Source organism: Corylus avellana, chromosome 8 (assembly GCF_965113065.1).
Source record: "Corylus avellana chromosome 8, dhCorAvel1.hap1.2, whole genome shotgun sequence".
In the NCBI taxonomy this organism is placed as follows: Eukaryota; Viridiplantae; Streptophyta; class Magnoliopsida; order Fagales; family Betulaceae; genus Corylus; species Corylus avellana.
This window is the reverse complement of record NC_142497.1, coordinates 3,500,583-3,520,103: the sequence shown is the minus strand read 5'-3', so window position 1 is coordinate 3,520,103 and position 19,521 is coordinate 3,500,583. Positions and strand designations below refer to the sequence as shown.

Sequence of the window (19,521 nt, the reverse complement as noted above, 5' to 3'; positions counted from 1 at the left end):
CTCACTCACTTGCGCTGCACAAAACGATTATGAAGAATATTATTGTTTAATTTGCGAAGAAAAAAGAAATTCAAACTATTGGTTCTATTGCTGTGTAGAATGCAACTTTGCTCCTCATCCACAATGCGTGGTTGGGAGGCATCCCTACATTGAGTATAAAAGAAATTTTACTTGGAAATATCATTAACACACCCTCAATTTTGTTCGAAGAACTAAGGACTCTCGTCCATGTGCTTCATGCAGTGAAAATTTTGATGAAAATGTGGTTATAAACTGTACACAATGCAAATCCATCGTCCATCTGTAGACTAAATGTACGGACAAATTGAGAATAAAATAACTTCTTAGCACTGATTAGAAAATATCATTTTGTACTTAGGTGTACTAGCACTCTTTTTATAAAAGGAAAAAAGAAAAATTGTTATATATTTTAAGTTTGGTTTATTAGTAGAGGAGTAAAACCATAGACTGTCATTATTAAGATTTAATTTCAAGTCTTATGTCACTTTCTTTCTCTTTCTCATGGAATACTTGAAATTAAATTTGAACGTTTAAAAAACTATAACATAAGTACTGTAGTTTTTTTTTTAACACCTAAGCCAAATCCTGATTCATATTGACGAAAGCTTTGAATACTTGGGCAAAATCAGACAATCAAGAGGATATTGATGAAAAATGAGGAAGTATAATGAGTTTATTTATATGGAAAACTGGTATGGCATTGATGCATGTAAGATTTTCTTTTGCTTAGCATGGTTGTCTTTATTAATTTTTTGCATTGTGATTGTATTAAAATATTGGCTATCCCATAATATCACCAAATAAAGATGGGCTTCGTTGGGCCTGCTTTGAATTTGAAACTTTGAAGGCCTATATAAAGGAATATAAAGTAAATACTAAGGGTATGGGCTGGGCCCAATTAATATATGCACCGAGAAATGGGGCAATTCCTTTTATCAACCCCCTTGCCCCGTGTTCTTTTCATTATTTGTTACATTAGAAAATATTTTTAACCGAAACAAAGTGGCTATTCTTGGTATTTGGCTCGAATGAAAAATTGCTAAATATTTCTTATATTTTCATATAATTTAAGAAGTTGCGAGGAAGAGAGTGAGACGATGAAGAAGAGCTACATAAAAAGAGTGTGAAAATATAAGGTCTTTGGAAATGGGATCATATTGCTTGTACTTTGGGCAGGTAGTTGTGAGATGTCCTCGTGTGGCTCACTTGCTCGGACAAGTGTTTTGGCAATCCAAGACTTGCTTAGGCAAGTAAGCCTCAAAAAGGCCCTCTCACAATTGCCTGTTGCGGAATGTGGAAGAGCGTCAGAAAATGGCTTACACAAATGAGAAATGTAAACCATTTTACGTCTCGTGAAAGTTATTTTCCTTAGTCGACTGGAAACATTTTTCAAGTTGACCAATATTTTACTTCGCATAAAATATTTTACGCTAAAACACACACGGCCTTGATCAAAATGAATCCTAAGGATTCACTGAGTAGGATGATGGAGCCAACATAGGATAAATCATTTGGTTATATATATGACCTTAAACTTTTTTAGATGTTAACTATAAGCAAATTTGCATGAAACCAATACTATGAAAAGCCTCTTAAATTACAACTTATCTGCAAAAGTTAAGCTATTAAAAATAATTACATTTTTATCCTATAATATTAATGTAACAATCTTATTCAACTTTTGGATCAGTCCTTGTTAAAAATAATAATAAAATAAAATAAAATAAAAAATCTAAAAGATTTATTGGGACTATCATGCATGTCAAGCATGGAGATGGAATACTAAAAAAAAAATTGTACACATGATTTTTAATTGTTTGGTAATGCATGAATGAGCTGGTCAATTTCTTCCATGTATGGGATTGTAGTGGGCAGCAAATTGTGTCGGGTTTGGATCATGTTGAGACCTATTTAATAAACGAGTTAACTTTGTATTATATTCATGTTGGATTTAAAAACCGTGTAAAAAATTGTTAAAGCCTAAAGAATAATGTGTGATTGGCATAAAAAAAAAAGAATAGTGTAAAACCAGTGCATGTTCTTTTCTTTTTTTTTTAAGAGGATCATCAATTTTTGCAGCCAATTAGCAGTAGAAACCAAACACACTTTTCTTAGGATTCACCTGAACATGAACTTGTAACCTCAAACAATCATATGCATGTGTCAAGCTCTCAGCAGCAATTGACAGTGGACAACTCACCCTTGCACCTCTCTACACCTTTCAATTTTTCCATATATTTACATTGGGGATATATATTAAACTTTTTTGGGACCATCCAAAGAGATTTTTAATCGATTAATTATGGGCTAATGTAATGTATTTGGCAGAGATCATCAAGCATTTAAACTACTTTGGACACCTCAATGATCATATAAAAGAAAATGTCAACGTTATAAGAAAATGATATTAATTTAGAGCCACAAAAATGTCAAAAACTACCAACAACCACAACAAACAATGCCCAATAGTCATTGAATTTGCACCAACAACTCCATTAATGGCATCAATATCATAATACTTTTTCACAAATTTTTGTTTTTTTTTTTGTTTTGTTTTTTTGTCTATCTTTCACATAAACCAGATTTATACTGCAGAACTCTAAAATCAAAACTTGTATCCGCAATTATGACATTGCTTACATTCCTATGAACAATAAAGGAGAAACGTCAACCACAAAATATTCTCAAATCAAAATAATCAAAAATTTTGAAACAAAAAAAAAAAAAAAAAAAAAAAGGAAAAAAAATAATAATCTACTTATCTATTATGTAAAGGATTTGGGCCAGTATAGACTTTCCTCTTGTCATCGCCAAAAACAGCTTGATCATGATGACCATCTTCATCTTTATGATCTCCTCCTCCAAAGCTACCGTTGGATTTAACAGACCCAGTTTTGAAGGCTCCATATCTAGCAGACCCATCAGCAGATGACGACGTTTGTAGCAGAAGAAGAAGAAGAAGCAGGAGAAGGATTGAGAAGCAAGCAAACTCTTTTCTCAGACGACCCATCTGCTTCACGCACAAGACCCAGATCATGCATGGAAGCTTCCAGCTCAAAACCCTAGGAAGTAAAGGAAACTGATAACTTTCCCCACCCCCAACCCACCTGAATCTAAATGAAAAGGGTCACTATAAAAGAAAGAGAAACTCTGAGGAAAGAAAAAGAGGGATATCTAGAGAATGCTTTTCTTTTCTTTTTTTTTTTCTCTATCTTTTTTATATTATTTTTTTCTTTTGTGTTTGGACTTTACCGATGGGTGTGTGTGTGAGAGAGAGAGAGAGAGAGAAACCTTGGAGTGTGAGTTCTGAAAATGAGGATAGTCAATGACGGGTGAGAGTCAAAAGGCATAGGTTTTGGTGCCTGATGGAAAATAAATTTTGTGCAGAAGAGGGTGTTTGCAACTTTGGATGCTGATTTTCGCAGCCCATTTTAATACCTGGGAAAACCTCTAAAGGACCAGAGCCAGAGACAGAGACAGAGCTGTTGTTTCTACTGGGGGTTTAGAATGATGCTTGTTTGAGTTGTTGCATTTATCTACTACATCAAGAGAGAGAAAGTTTGAGATCTCTGTCTGATATCAATCTTAGGTGGTGTGATATAATAAATCATTTATGGATTTTTCCTTCCTTCAGCAGTATTGTTTTATGGCGCAGTAATGTTATTTAGTAAACTGTTTTTGACATATTTCTGCACAAGAAAATAGACGAAAAATTCGAACTAGTAACTTCTGTTTCATGAAGCGTAGCCCTTAGACGACTAAATTACTACTTAAGAACCTATTTAGTAAACTGATGTGACAGTAAAAATTAATCTTTAATCAAAACATGTAAAAAAATAATTACTAATTTTTATTCTTATTTCGCGTCATCTCAGTCGAATGACAATTGTATAGCAATTTACTAAATAACATTCTTAAAAAATAATTATGTTGGTACACAATGACACTGCATGCAAAGATGAGGTAAAAAATGACAAATCTCATATAAGTTTGCAGAATGATTTACCAAATATTGTGCATGTAAAAGTGGCATTTCCCAAGAACTTTTTAAAAAGAAATTAATTATATTGCATGATTTTGTTCTTTTGTAAAATCAAAAAGGTTTGTCACGCGCTAGAGAGCTTCCTCATCAAGCCATGGGAGTCATGGAATTCACAGACTGGAACGACTAAAAACAGCCATGATTGATCCAGCTCTAAAATATTTTGATTTCTTTTTTTTTTTCTCTCTCTCTTTGCAACAGATTGATTTAGAAGCTTTAAAAAAAAAAAAATTACAGCACATCTTTTTTGTAGTTTTTTTTTAATGGCATAGATTTATGAAAAAATTAAAATTAAATCTAAACCGTTAAAAACTCAAATTAAAAATAAAAATTAGAAAAAAAAAAAAAAAAAAAAAAAAGAGGAGGGTTCCAAGATTTGGACATGGATTGAGCTCCTTGTTAATGAAGAGCAAATAAGGTGAAATGGGTCAAAGAAGTTGCAGTTGATGAGAGAGGTGGGGCATGGAAAGGTGGAGAGTGACATGTATTTTCTTGGGGGAAATGATGTTGTCTTTATTCACTTTTCTATAATGACAAGGAAAAGGCCCATTTACATGAGAGTCATGGATGATTGTGGTTTTAGCACCTCCAACCTCAAAATACTTGGTATAATAATAATTATTATAATTATTATATATTGTATTCCTTTGAAATATCACCCACCCCCATGGTTTTTACAAAACTTGAAAGCCATGGACATCTCAAAACAATCAATGGAGAGAGGATTGCTTTTGCCAGTTGTAAAGCTAACAACTCTTAGCTTCTAATTATGAATATGAATCCAACTAGAGAAGCTAATAAGAAATCCGATTTTGATTTGACTTAGGTACCGTAAAAAAAAAAAAAAAATTACAAGAGATTTTTATAATTTTTTTGACGATTACTTTCTCTCTCATTCCCACGAAAAATTTTGATTTAAATTAATTATTTTATGATTTAGATTAAATCTCACATGGTTTAATGACGAAAATATTGCGGCATACATTGTCACGTACTATAAAATTTAATTGAACCATAAAATGGCTAAAATTTACTATTAAATGTGTGTTGGCTGCTCCCTTGTTTTCTGGGTTCTTGTCAAGAAAATGCTTTATTGACTTGCTTCCACACTAGGATCACTTTCGTGATGGGGTAGTCTTTGTCATTTCTCAACGATTATTTCTTAATTTCCATTTGGAAGCAAGGCAAAAATCCTGGCAGAGAGAATATTTTGTTTTTTTTTTTTTTTTTTGGGAAAAATATAATTTAGCTCCTTAAACTACCAACTATTTTTATTTTAGTCTTATAATGTTCAAAAAGTGATAAAGTAACTCTCCAAACTACCAACCAATTGCAATTTAGCTACTCCATTAGTCATTACCTTCAAATAGGATAGAAAATTCAATACTACGTCATTTTGACAAGATTAAGTTACTACCCTTTTGAAAAAAAAATCAATTTAAAAAATGTCCCCGAAACAACGTCGTTTTGAAAAAGAAAAAAAAAAAAAAAAAAAAAAAACACAGTGGTTTAGGGCTAGCCCGGCCACCCCATAGGCCATGGGGGTGGCGGCCCAACCACCCCACCCTTGGGGGTGGCCACCCAGCCACCCCCATGATCTGAGGGTGGCTCACTTTATCACTTTTTGAACATTAGGGTACTAAAATAAAAATAGCTAGTAGTTTGGGGGGCTAAATTATATTTTTTCCTTTTTTATGAATAAAAATAAAATGGGGCATATTCTTTGTCATTTGTTCAACAATTATTTCTTGATTTCCGTTTGGAAGCAAGGCAAAAATCCTGGCAAGAGGGGAATATTATTAAATTGTTTGTCATATTTTAGCTAAGCTACTGGCTACACATAATTTCTATATCCCTCTTCTAACAGATCCATAAAATAATAATAATAATAAAGAAGAAAGAAATTAAGAAACGACAAAGGAAGCCCCATCACAAAGCCCACATCAAGTGTGGAAGAGAGTCAAAGAAGCATTTTCTCGACATGCCCATGAAAACATGGAAGCAAGCAAGACATATAATTAATATAGTAAGCTTGTGTTCATTTGTTTACTTATTTATTGTTTGTATACTTAAAACAAATAAAAAAAATTAATAAATTTTATATTTATCATTATAATAATTTGGGTGACTAAATAAGTAATTCAACAAAATGTATAGCCTTGGCTTGGAGGTAGAAAATATATGCAAAATACAAAATTAATGGTCACTTCTCTTGGTCGGTCAAGTGAAATGGAGTAGGTGTTCAAATGTTCCTACTGACTAGAGAGGGAGGTGTACACACACAATAAAAAAAAAATGTAGGACGGTGCAGTTATAACTAGTATATCTTGTAGATAGTAATCAAGACCTATCAATATGTTATTTTCTAAGAGGAATTATGCATGGTTGGAGTGCCTAAATGTGGAAAGCCATAGGGCCTAGCCGAGGGTCCGTCGGCTCAAAGGTAGTCTTGATCTAGGCTTAAGGCCTGGGCTCACCGAGCTACATACGTCATACGCACACGATACATATTATTAGAATTATTCGTCTTGCATACGCCTCAAACAATAACAAATTTTGTAAGGAATAATATCTACTTATTTATTGACTTGCTTAGATCTAAGACTTGCATGATAAGAAAATGAGTTGTTGGTGATACCCTCTAGAAGGAAAACAAGTTACGAGCCTTAAATGCCTTGCATTTCGAACCTACTCTATAAGGGAGAAGAGTCATTGGAATTGGCATCCAAAAGGACAAGAAATCGCGTGGATGTCCCACATTCCATATGGGCCTCCTTGACCTTTGATACTTGCCTAATTAAGCCGATTTACTAACTAAACACGGAAAAATTCTATAAAATGTGAAGCAATCCACCTCACAGCCTCACAAGTACACAAGCTCTTTCACATTTCTTACTCTCATTTTGTTCATACACCTAATCCAATTCACTTTTACTAACTTAAGCATTGGAAGTATCTGTCACCCCCGACGTGTCACTTTAATGCTTGGCCTTTTTTGCAAGTCTCCTATATCGGAGGTCGTTTAGCCTCAAATCAAAAATCAAAGACAATATAGAATCACAATTCTAAAATTATTTGTTTTCGTTTTTATCTTATCTGTTTGTTGGTATTTGTCGCTTAAGATTAATCTGTAGTAGTAGTCCTCCTAATATCCACACAAATCTTTAATGATGCATTTGGTGCCCAGGGAAGAGCATGTGTTTTTGAAGTTAGTACAAGATCACTTTCCTTTACCTACATAATGACTACTCAAGGGCCATAAATATGTTGCTTAGCATGGTCCTACAGTCTCTTCCCTGCATACATACTTAGGGTCCGTTTGAGTTTGCAGTTTCAAAAAATGTAACTAAAAAATAGTCATTTTAAAACGTAGTTAAATATTTAGTAAAATCACAGTTTGACTTTTAAAATAGCGCCACACTAATCCCTTTACTTGCGATTCGAAAATGCAGTTTTTTCTACGCTTTTGAACCACAATTTTTAAAAAATGCACTCCCAAACGATACGTTTTCTGCAACTTAGTTTAAAATCGTACTTTTTACCGACGAAATCACACACCCAAACGCAATCTTACCCAAGAAAAAGCATGAGCATACACTCATAAGCTTGTGAGTTGTAATCCTGTTCTCTGCCTGCAGAACATGTTGCTTGGCACGTATGCATATAGAGATGTTTTGGGTGTGGGAGAAAGAAGGCCACCCAATTACATAACATAATGAAAGCCATAGCCGGCTTTTTCATGATGTGTGTAGCGCCCACCACTCCTCTCTCAAAGTTTTGAGGATGGACCTCTGCAAAAATGTCTTCAAGTGCTGCATAGCTTTGACTGAAAACGAGCAAAGAAAGGTTGCAGACAAGGTCGTTATGAGTACACAAAGGCTATTATTGAAGCAAAGAATATGTATAAATTGGTGGGCAAGCAAAAAAAGAAAGCAATTTTTAGTCTCTCTCTCTCTCTTTTAGTTTTGCTTTTTTGTTTTCCTTTTTTTCTCCAGTCAAAGTCATGGTGCTCTACCATCATTGGGATCTCAACTACTTCAATGAACTGTGACACCATTGAGAGAGATTTTTACCCTACTCATGAGGACCAAGTTAATTTCAACTTTTAGGTAAGTTTTAGAAATTATTAGAGACATGTTTAAAAGACCTTCATTCATATTGGTCCCATGTAATAATAGAGATTGTTGAATCCGATTCAACTTGTAGTGCTTTGTTTTCAAAAACCACTTGAGCAGAGTTCAAATTGTTTGAAAATGGATATCAAGGATTGATTTGATAGATTATTAGGAATAAGATCTTACTGTAATCTGCAATGTCTTCTTCATGATGTATGTCTAATTGATATAAGTATATACTCCAAAATGCATATATATTTGCTTAGCAATACTATTTAGTAAACTGCTATACGACTGGAATGACGTGATGGTAAGAATTAGCCCGTAATTTTTCTTTTTACAAACCCTTGTTGATCCAATGGCTAAATTTCATTACCACGTCATGCTAATCGTATAATAGTATACTAAATAGCATTACCCGTATTTGCCTTCTTAGGCTTTTTCAATTATTTGGTTTCTAGCTAGGTCACATCCTCGATTACATGAAACAAAAGGTTAGATTTAGATGAAACATTGAAAAGGTTGGTAAAATGAAAACCTTAATCCCAGTTATGGCCACTGACATAAAGGGACTAGTGAATCTACTGCAACCCTAATCTCAGTTATTTGCTTCCTCCCTCTCTCACCCCTTGATAACTAAAAAGCATATAGTTTATGAAGGCAGGATAAAAGCATAAGGAGGCAGGGCTCAGGCTTTGTTTCTAATCTTCTTTGTCCAGTTTCACCAATTTGTTCAAGGATTTCATTCTATGACACGACAATGAAAATCAGCCAATGATTTTTTTTTTAAAAAAAAGTGCTGATCTAAGAGCTGAATTTCACAGTCACATATTCAAGTTGCATAGCAGTCGTATAACAATATACTAAATATCATTACTCAATAAATCCGCTTTCCCAATGCTCGGGGTTCAAATGCTGATACACTCATGCTCAAACACAAACCATAACTCAAGCTGATATGAATACCTAATATGGTAGTATAGTTTCTGTTTAAGTGGCGAAAGGAAAGGGAGGGGAAAAGAGTATATAAGTATTATATAATTTTCCTTTTCCGAATGTGACTTCAAAACTTAGAAGCTGAAGATGGTAAACTTTCTATTCACTGCAATTTGCAATTTCTGCTTGAAATTGGCAGATAATGGAAAATAAAGATTCTTTGTTCCCAAAATAATAATTACTGTATCCATGGATTTGGGTTTCGTTTATTCCTAATATGGGACAGTATACATATAGTTATCATGGCATGAAAGACAGAGATCTCTTTTTTGCCTTGCTTGAAATATATTAATCTAAATTTATCTACCAGCAATTTCTTATATCTTAGAGGCATCAGCTGTCACTCGGCCCAATGCGACGGCGGTCTTTGAACCAGACGGGCGACCCAGGTGCTTGCTGATGAAATCCCCAGCCAACATGAGCTTCCCCAGATCCACATTTGTTTTTACACCAAGACCATGAAGCATGTACACAACATCCTCTGTGGCAACGTTCCCTGAAGCTCCCTTAGCATATGGACACCCGCCTAAACCAGCAATGGATGAATCCACTGTGCTAATCCCCATCTGTTGAGAAACAAATCATAACTTCATTGAATAAATTATCAGATTTGAAACAGTAAGAAAATTGCCCTGGCTTTGAGCATAAAAAGGTTCATTTTTATTTATCAATTAGACAATTGTTTCCCTGACATCAGCTGGTCTCAAAGGATACATATAGCAATCTGTCCAGAAGAAGTGATCAAAGGTTTTCATTTCTTCAGATCAAAACCTCATGCAAGATCAATGAACAAGTTATTGTCAATAGGTGTTCGCTGTCAGATATGCATCAAGCATGATTAGGTTCTGCTTGTTTTAATGGCTTACTTGGAGGGAAACGAGAATGTTTGGAAGAGATTGTCCGTAAGTGTCATGGAAGTGAACAGCAAGCCTTTCAACAGGAACAACAGCCATTACAGCTTCCAGCATTGGAACAACAGTCCCTATACCAAAGAACACAGAAAACGAGGAAATTAACAACAGATAACCACAAAACCAAAATTTAGGAACATATACATATCCCACAATAAAAAAATAAAAAAAATAAAATAAAATAAAGAAATTTTGGTTGAACTCCCCGGATTTTCGTGAGATTTAAATTTACCCTCTGAATTTTTGAAACCGACAATTCACTGCTTAGGTTTTTTCTGTTTTTCAAGTCACTCCTATTGAAAACTGATTATATTGTATTAACCAGGTTAACGCCACATAATCAATTTGTCACTTCACAAGGCCATGTAAGCATCACATGTTAAAAAAATAAAATTTTTAATGTATTCAAGGAAAAAAAACACTAAAGAGGGGTGAGGGTGGGGCTGGTGGCCTTACCACTTTCCTAGGTGAGGGATGGCCAGTCACTCCAAATATCCACCTAGAGGGTGATCAGCCCACCCCCCAAGTGGTGGGGCAATGGGAGGGGGAGGGATTGGGGTCCGAGACACCCCAAGGAGGCTTTTTGAGGTAGCTCAACCATCCCCTCACCTAGGGGTGGTCTAGCCACCACCTCCACCCTCACCCTCTTAGTTGTTCTTTAGTATTATTATTATTATTATTATTATTATTATTTTAACACGTGATACTTACATGGCCTTATAACATGGCAAACTGATTGTGTGGCATTTATTCCGTTAATACCACAAACACAGATTTTTACAAAATGAGTGAATTGTCGGTTTTAGAAACTTGTGGAGTAAATTGAAATTGCACAAACACCTAGGATTAAATTTTGAATTCAACAACCTTATTTCTAAATTCTTTGTAAACCATTTATATAATGCACTAATACCCATAATTAGCAGACATCTAAAGCATTGAAAATCATTGTGTGAATAAGCTCAAAGTCCAATAGTAATATTAGTACTTGTATTGAGTCATGGGAAACAATGAAAAACAACATGGGAAGCTAAATCTAAGGCATGAATGAGAATATCAAATCATGTGGAGAGAATGATCAAAGTAACAGAGCAAAGTTGCTAATTTGAATAGAAGTCAAAGCTTAGATTGTCCTCTCACCCAGCGGGGAGGCATTTTCTGGTTGCAAGGAAAAAGAGGTTAGATGGCAGGTGGGACCCCCTACCTAATGGAACCCAGCACTAGCTGAGCCTATAGTGTGAAGGCCACCCAACCTCAACATTCAATGGGATCCATGACTTGAACCATATTCTAGAGCATCAAAAGTGAGCAACAAAGATAAATCTTAAAAGTGTATAAAAATTACTCAACAATATCCACATGATAGACTTCAAAATGTATGACTCGATGATTCTGCTGACATATAAGATAAATCTTAAGGAATTGATTCAATTTGAAGTTAAGAAGCGCTAGAACTAGAAGAATATAACAAGATAGAACTTAAGACCTAGTGGTAGTAATGCTGTAGATAGAGTGAAAGCTTGTAAATAAGATAAATAGATGGAGTGAAAGCTGCCAGATTTAAGGAAAATAAAAAATACAAAAATAAGAGTTTTTGCCTAAGAAGACTTGGAGTATAAATGAGAGACCAGGAAAGAAAAATGTTTAGAAGGTACCATGGGAACCAATAGACCATCTCAATTCAGTGTTTCTGGAGAGAGATTGACAAGGGAATTGCTCGATACAAAACTGGACAGGATTGATGAAGTGAGGGGATACTTCTACTCTGTTATGACCAATGTAGGTCTATTAAATTGAATTTCCCTCTTTTAACTTTTATTTTTATTTTTATATAAGTTGTCAATGAGGACACAGGCAAGAAATGAGGAGTAAATGACAGATCATCAATGGGATGGCTAGAGAGAACATCACAAATAGTTATGTTTAGTATAAACGGGATGGCGAGAGAGAACATCACAAATACTTATGTTTAGCATAGGAAATGCCAAAATACAAGATTGACAAGAGGAACAACTATGTAACCAGAAAAGGCCCCGAATTAGAAGAGTCTAATGCTGTAACAGGCTTTCCATCTCTCTATGTGTGAAAGCGTGAAGCAGGATTTTGTGTTGGACCTTCCAAATTTGTTTAATCTACATTGAACTAAATTGTCCGCAGAAAGTAGACAATCATGCAAGAATGCAAATAACTGTAAACATACAAACTGTCTTCCTAAATATAGGCAGAATTTAGAAAAGATATGTTGAACACTGAAACTCACTAGCTGTAGAGAGCAAATCCTTTTTTGTAAAAGTTTCAAAAGTCTCGGTAAAAGAATTATCAAGTCAAACGAACATTAAAACAGGTTTTCAATGTTTAGAAGGGATAAAAAGCATTAAACTATCATGGTCTTTTGGCATATGGCCACACAGACCCATAATGTGGAAGCCGATAAAAGCCATTAATTTTTTGAGTAATTTCGCCATCACAATCTCAGGTATCATCAACCAAGAACAACCTGATAGGGCAAATTTCATGCCAAACATTAGCCTAAAAGTAACTGAAAATCTTCATAGCACCGTAGAATGAAAGGCACTCAACCTAAGAAAAAGGGCAAGATATGACAAAAACCCATCTTTTCTCAAACTAAAATATAGGCAACAAAATGACACGTTAAAGAAGCCCAAAATATGGCATAAATAAGATTTTGACAAGGGAATAAAATTATCAAACTCTTATAATCAAATAAGTGATTGTTGATACATCTGGACATGAAAAAGGTTTGTCCAATGCAAGGAAGTTGCAGGAATAAACCACCTCAGTAGAAACATTTTTAATTTAGGAGAGAAGTCCATCAAGACATTTACCTGGAGTAGCAACTCCGACTGTGTCACCAAGGGAAATTTCAAAGCAACCCATGTCATACAGTTCCTTTGCCACATATGCAACTCTTGAAGGAGGAATGGCTCCTTCCACCGGACAGCCAACTACGCACGACACATACCTATCAAAGTTCAATTCCAACTCATTCATCTCAGAGCCACTTCAAGTTATAACTGTTTATTTCAATAGAAGCATTCACACATGAAGTCCAACTAAAAGAATAACGATGCCAACATGTAATAGCTATAGAATCCATATTTTGAAATCTACATGTAGTGTCTCCTTTTATTCACTAAACCAATAGAGAACTCCTGAAGCCAATACTTTTCCATACCCTACCTTAGGCAAAACGAGGCATATATGTTATACTGGGTATCCATCACATAAAAAGATCCATGCAAAGGGAATATAAAACCATAAATGGAGCAACATGTTAAATCACCACTTATCCTAAAAGCTTAAGCTGATAAAAATAGATGAATTTGATCATTTATTTTATACTTTAACACTTGGCCTCTCATGTGGGCTCAAACTCTTTCTTAATAGATAAGGCGTAACACGTGAAATATTTAATTGAAATGAGAGGTAAATAACGGAGATAGGGTTCAAACTCAGGGCCTTTGCTTTGTTACTATGTTAAATCACCACTTATCCCAAAAACGTAAGCTAATAGTAAGAGACGGATTTTATTATTTAATTTATATTCTAACATAAATAACTAACTCTTGCTAGCTGTGGCTTACAAATGGAAAGATTAGGAGGCAACAAGCGAAGAATATTACACAAGTGCGCATATACACACACAAAGATAAACGGAAACAGAAAAATAAGACATACCCTCGCACAGGAATTGAGAGCTTTTTAGCAGCATGAGTAACAGCACGGTAACGAGCAAGACTATCTTCAATGCTACAATTGATGTTTGACTTTGAAAATGACTCAGAAGCTGATGCAAAGACTGCAACTTCCTTAGTACCAGCTGCAACAGCTGCTTCAAAGCCCTGGAAGAAGCAAATGAAGCAGTTCAGAGGATCCCCATCAAAATATGATACCATTACTGGAACTCCTGTGGTTTGTCTAGATTACCCACTTTTAAATTAGGTGTCAGAACAGGCAATCTAGCACCCTCCAAATTACAAACTGCTTCCATTACGTCCTTTGCATCTGCCAGCTGAAAAAGTAATGGAATAATATTAAAATAGGATACCTTCATTTACAACCGGAGTAAGTCTCTTATATTCAATAATAAAACAATTATGCCATCAACATAATCAGAGAGAGAGAGAGCAGATCTGTTTGCTACTGATAGTCTACGTTTAAGAAACAATAGTAACTAAGAGTCATAAATTCATTACAAATGAAAGATGCTTGACAAAAAAAATTAAACATTGAACATGTAGAAACATTCCTTAAAAGAACAAGAAACAGTCCACAAACCATAAGTATCAACCGTTGTGTCAAACTAAAAATCTGAGATGCAAGAAATATAATCTAAACAAATACATCAAGATATCATATATCCAGCCCCAAGCAGATGGATATCTTGATCATTTTGTAACACTGAGTGTGTCCAAAAGTTTTTCAGAAACATCCAGTGCAGGAAATACAATTGAAATTAAATAATACAGGGCCTTCTTGAAAATACAGCTGGTTAGAAAGGATTTACAATAATCTTTCATTGTACATCCTTATTCTCCAACGGGAAAGAAATAGGAAAAATTTCCATGAGAAGATGGCTTCTTGAGCACAGACAAGAAATGCTAATCTCGAAGACAAAATTAGAGAGAGGCTCGCATTGATCGAGCTTGTGGAAAGGAATTTGAAGTGGATGGGATCTATTTTCAGACTTCATCAAGTACATGGTAGGGGATGGCTCTCGCGATATGTTTTGGCATGATTAGTTTATGAGGATTCTCCTGAATTATCCATTATTGTTCTTTTGTTTATCTTGATGTTTCCAGTTGGCTTTTCCTTTTCATTTTCTGCAGCTAATTCTTTTTTCTTTTTTTCTTTTTTCCCTATAATAAGGTGTCAACTCAAAAGTAAAAGAGTCTTCATATACTCCACTAAAAGAGAGTCTCAGGTTTGTCAGTAAGGGCGTCTCTTCATGCTACAGTATGATATCGGTTTGAACTCTTGAAAAAAATCATTACAATATATTGTCATTATATCCCTGTAACATGAAGTTACAAGTTCAGTTGTTCAATTTATTCTTCACTCTCAACAGCAAAGCAAGATGTTAAATTGTGAAACAACGCACATAGAATATGCAACTATAGATCAATCCATGAATTCTAGAAGAGAAACATTATCAGTGTTCATTGGTTGGCCATCAAAACAATGTCCAATCCTGATGCCTTTACATAAATCATATTTTGGGGAACAAAATCATTATAAGAATCCCTAGTGATGATATATTGATTAGGTATTTTATGGAAATTGGTGGCAATTAGTATTCTGACAAAAATCAAACTTATAAAGCTTTAGTACAGTAAAAGATAATTAAAGTTACTGTGTCAACTTGAAATAGTAAGCAATGTTACCTGAGGAACCCATTTAGGAGATACAAAACTTGTAGCCTCAACAACTGACAATCCAGAAGATACTAATCTATGAATCAATTCAATCTTTACAGCAGTAGGTACAATATTCTTCTCATTCTGTAACCCATCTCTTGGACCAACTTCCACTATCTTTACAAACTTCGGTATACCTCTCAAAAACTGCATTAACCAATTAAAGATCAGGGAGAGAACAGTACAAATAAGTTAGTGACAAGCCAACAAATTGTGAAATGGATTTTTGTGTGCTAAAACAAATACAAAAGGAAAAAATAACAAAAACACCCTTAGTTATGGAGCCGTGGGATAAATACCACCATGAGAAAAGAACAAATTTTTCATCTCAAGAAAGAGAATTCTACATATCCAACAAAAGATTATTAGAGCAATCATATGAAGGCAGATTACTGACACAAAAAGTTCTATTTCGCAAATCAAATCACCTTATTTGTCACCTCCCTTATGTCTTGTTCATTGCACTTAGAGTTGTACTGATGGTCTGGAATGTACCGTGAATCACAACCATTTCCAAAGACCAGGGTACTTCGGCCTAAGCTCAAAGACCTTCTCTTGAGGGAATCACCTTGGCACATGTCTCTTGTGTGTCTTCTCCATGGGAATGCCTCCCTTGAATACTCTTCATAATCTTCACTGCAAATGGATAGAGATTGAGGGTATGAAATTAATAGATTGAAATTGGCAATTTAAACTAAAGTAATTTTTTAAATTAATAATATAGCCAGCTGATGAATCTGACAATTAGACTTCATAATGGAGGTACAACAAAGGCAAGAAACAATTAGTAGTAAACCATTTCCCTAGAGATTATTGCACGAAAATATTGTTTTGATCCACATCTAGAAATGGAAGTTCTACAATCTTGTCCTTTTTGCCTTCATAAATGTTTAGAAGGCGCATTTCACTTGTCAGCCAAAGAGAAACTAAAAGAAAAAAAGCCTGTGCAGGCGCTTTTTCTTTTCCATTTAGATATGCAAGTGTATAATAGAAGAAAATGAACTACATAAAAGACTCTTATTTTAAGCTAGAAGGTAGATGATAGAGAAAATGGCTCACTTTACAATTATTTTATTAGAAATATAGCGTCTTCATCGCAACAAAATGTCTGTTTAACACTAGGACTTGCAAAGAGAGAATAAAATAGGGAAGAAAAAAAAAAAGAGAGAGAAAGAGAGACATTTTTTATTTGTAAGTTGCATCCAGTGAGTCTGGAGGATGAGAATTCACCCTCCACACATTCTTACAAAAGGAGGAGATGGCATTTGAGCTAGAGCTCATGTGGCAGAGTCTCTCATAACTTCACTGTATAGGCAGCAACTGCGTCTTTTCATTGATAAAGAATTCAAAAAAAAAAAACACTAAAAGAAAAGATATTATCGAATATAAACCAACAAAATTGAAACTTATTCCATGAGGATGAACACAATTTATCGATCTAGGTACGCTTTACTAACAAAATTATTTAGAAAAAGGCATATACCACCAAACACGTGTGCAACTATGAATAGGAGAAACATACAAAATTGTAAACAAAAAGAAAAAATAAATGACTAAGAAAAGGGCATTGTATGACGCACATTGTACAACAAAGATGGTTTAAGCATTGGAAGGACAAAATAGTGAAAATATATGAAATCTCACTCACTTGCAACTGTTGGATGAGCTGCAAGTCCTTCCTTCAATCCAGCAGTTCCCCATTCCCATATCATCTACTCTTGGCCGGCAAGCACCAGATGAGAACCTCTGAATGCTATCAATAGTACTCATGCTTGGCAGCTTGTCTAAACCAAGTGGTTCCTCCAAACTCGACATGATTGAAGTAGAAGTAAACAGCAAAACTGGAATGAATGCATGACACAAGTAAGTCTTGAACTCGATCACAAATGCATGTCTACCTCTTTAAGAAAACTCCAGCACATTATCAAGAATACACATATTTATTCATTTCAATTTAGATTCATCTACCACAAGTAAAAGGATTCAACATTCAGACCTCCTACCAAATAAAGTGAAAACAAAATATAAGCAATACTCTCATGTCTTAGCAGAAAGAAGTACAAGTAGACAACTATCAAACCAGCTAAAGCATTGAAAAACATTTTAAAATCGAGTCGCCTAGCGTCGAAACTACTGATTATGGAAAATGCATTAGCAGAATTTCTAGATAAAGAAATTCAGTAACACAGGCTATAATTAATGTGTAAGCAGAAGCCACAGGCTGAAAATATATGATGTTGATTTAAGTCAATTATGGGAAATGTTATAAACCAGAAACTGTAAATATAATTTCGTCACTTACAAAATTAGAAAACAAAAAATAATGGGGAAACCAAATTCTTTCCCTTTGAAATCATGATATTGAAGAAAACCCAATCAAGGGCTCAACAACAACAAAAAGGAAAACATCAACTCAGCTCCAAAACAATGGGATTCAAACTGTTAAATTAAAATTCAAACAAGACCATGTAAAACCCCTCTGTTTGCTTGCCAATAAAACAGAGTAACATAAAAGAACCCCCAAACTCCCAATTTTCACAGAAAAATGAATCCTCAACTCAACCAAGATTCCTCCTTTCCTATAATTTTCTCCACTTTCTGGGCAACCAAACAGAGCATATCAAGAATCAGAGAAAACCCAGATAGAGAACAGATAAACGGACCTGAAAAATCAAGGGAAGGCTGCGGAATAGAAACCCTAGAAATTAGGATTTTTGAAATTAAAATTGGGGGTTTTGTAGTTTAGGAGATTCTTTTCTCTTTTTTTTTTTGTATATTCTAAAAATTAAAGAACTTGGTTTAGGTGGGGTTGAAGAGAAGGTAAAGGGAACGTGACGTTGTTTGAAACCAAAGCCCAAGCCGTGTTTGGTTGGTGGAAGATGTGAAAGTTAAAATTGTGTGTTTTGTCTGTATTTTAATTTTTGCGTTTCTGTTTTGGGTTATTTATGGTGTTTTTGTGTGTGATTCAAATTTTCTTGGCATGAATATCATCGCCACCATTAATGGGCATTGGATATGGGGGGAAAGGGGGTGGTAGGTAGTTTTCAGTTGGAAGTTGGTCATTGTCCTGTGCTATTATTTTTTTTTTAATGCTTGGTTTAGGTTAGGTACGTTTCCATTTATACAGGTGAAATTGTATAAACGTTGAGCATCTCCGGCGATAGTAGTTATTTTAATTAATAAAAAAATATAATTTTTTATTTTAATTACTGTTTTTTTATTATACACTTCAATAGATTTTTTGTTTTATTCAATACTTACTTTTAAATATTATCTTTTTATTATATTTTTGCCAACACTTAATCAAAGAAAAAAACAAACACAGTATACCTAGTGTGTAGCTAATATTCTGGAGAGCGAAAACTCATAATATTAGCTAAATATAGCTAATATGAGCGCCACTCTTTATATCTATTTAGGAGAAACTTTAAAAAACTTTTTCGAACTTTCACTCATTTGGACAGTACCCTTCAAAGTGTAAAAACTCTCAATTATGGGGTATCAAACTTTTAATTTCTTCCAAATACCCTCTTCTGTTAGGATTTTCCATTAGATTTAATCTGTACAAAACTCTCAAATACCCCTTTTTTATTAAAAAAAAAAAATTAAAAATGTTGCAAAAATATTGAAAATATGTTTATATATATATATACGAAAAAAAAAATTAATCTTTAAATTTTTTTTTTTTTAATAAAAAAGCAGGGGTATTTTGAAATTTTGACAGGATTTAACATAAAATTATAACGAAATGGATTAATTAAAAGAAATTAAACGTTCGATATCCTTAATTAAGAGTTTTTTAACTTTGAAATATACTTTCAAAACGAGTGGAAGTTCAAATGAGTTTTGTAATGTTTTCCCTAATTTTTATTACAAATATCTTATAAATTGACATGCAGTACACGTAATACTTACAATGTCAAACACTAAAATTTTATGTGGCAATATGCCTAGCGCTCCTTTTTACAAGAGTAGCATTATTCGGCTCATAAAATATG

At 34.2% G+C, this 19,521-nt stretch overlaps 1 protein-coding gene across 1 annotated transcript; it reads right to left on the bottom strand.

Annotated features, from left to right (window-relative positions):
- Positions 1 to 9,240: 9,240 nt before the first annotated feature.
- Positions 9,241 to 18,580, bottom strand: LOC132164351 (Aldolase superfamily protein). Its single transcript, XM_059574850.2, has 9 exons — positions 18,187 to 18,580; positions 17,172 to 17,364; positions 15,952 to 16,159; positions 15,491 to 15,670; positions 14,038 to 14,118; positions 13,785 to 13,948; positions 12,932 to 13,068; positions 10,041 to 10,156; positions 9,241 to 9,740 (listed from the first exon to the last, which is right to left on the bottom strand). The coding sequence occupies exons 2-9, from the start codon at positions 17,336 to 17,338 to the stop codon at positions 9,492 to 9,494; spliced, it is 1,302 nt and encodes a 433-aa protein (XP_059430833.1). The 5' UTR covers positions 17,339 to 17,364; positions 18,187 to 18,580; the 3' UTR covers positions 9,241 to 9,491.
- Between the last annotated feature and the right edge of the window lie 941 nt (positions 18,581 to 19,521).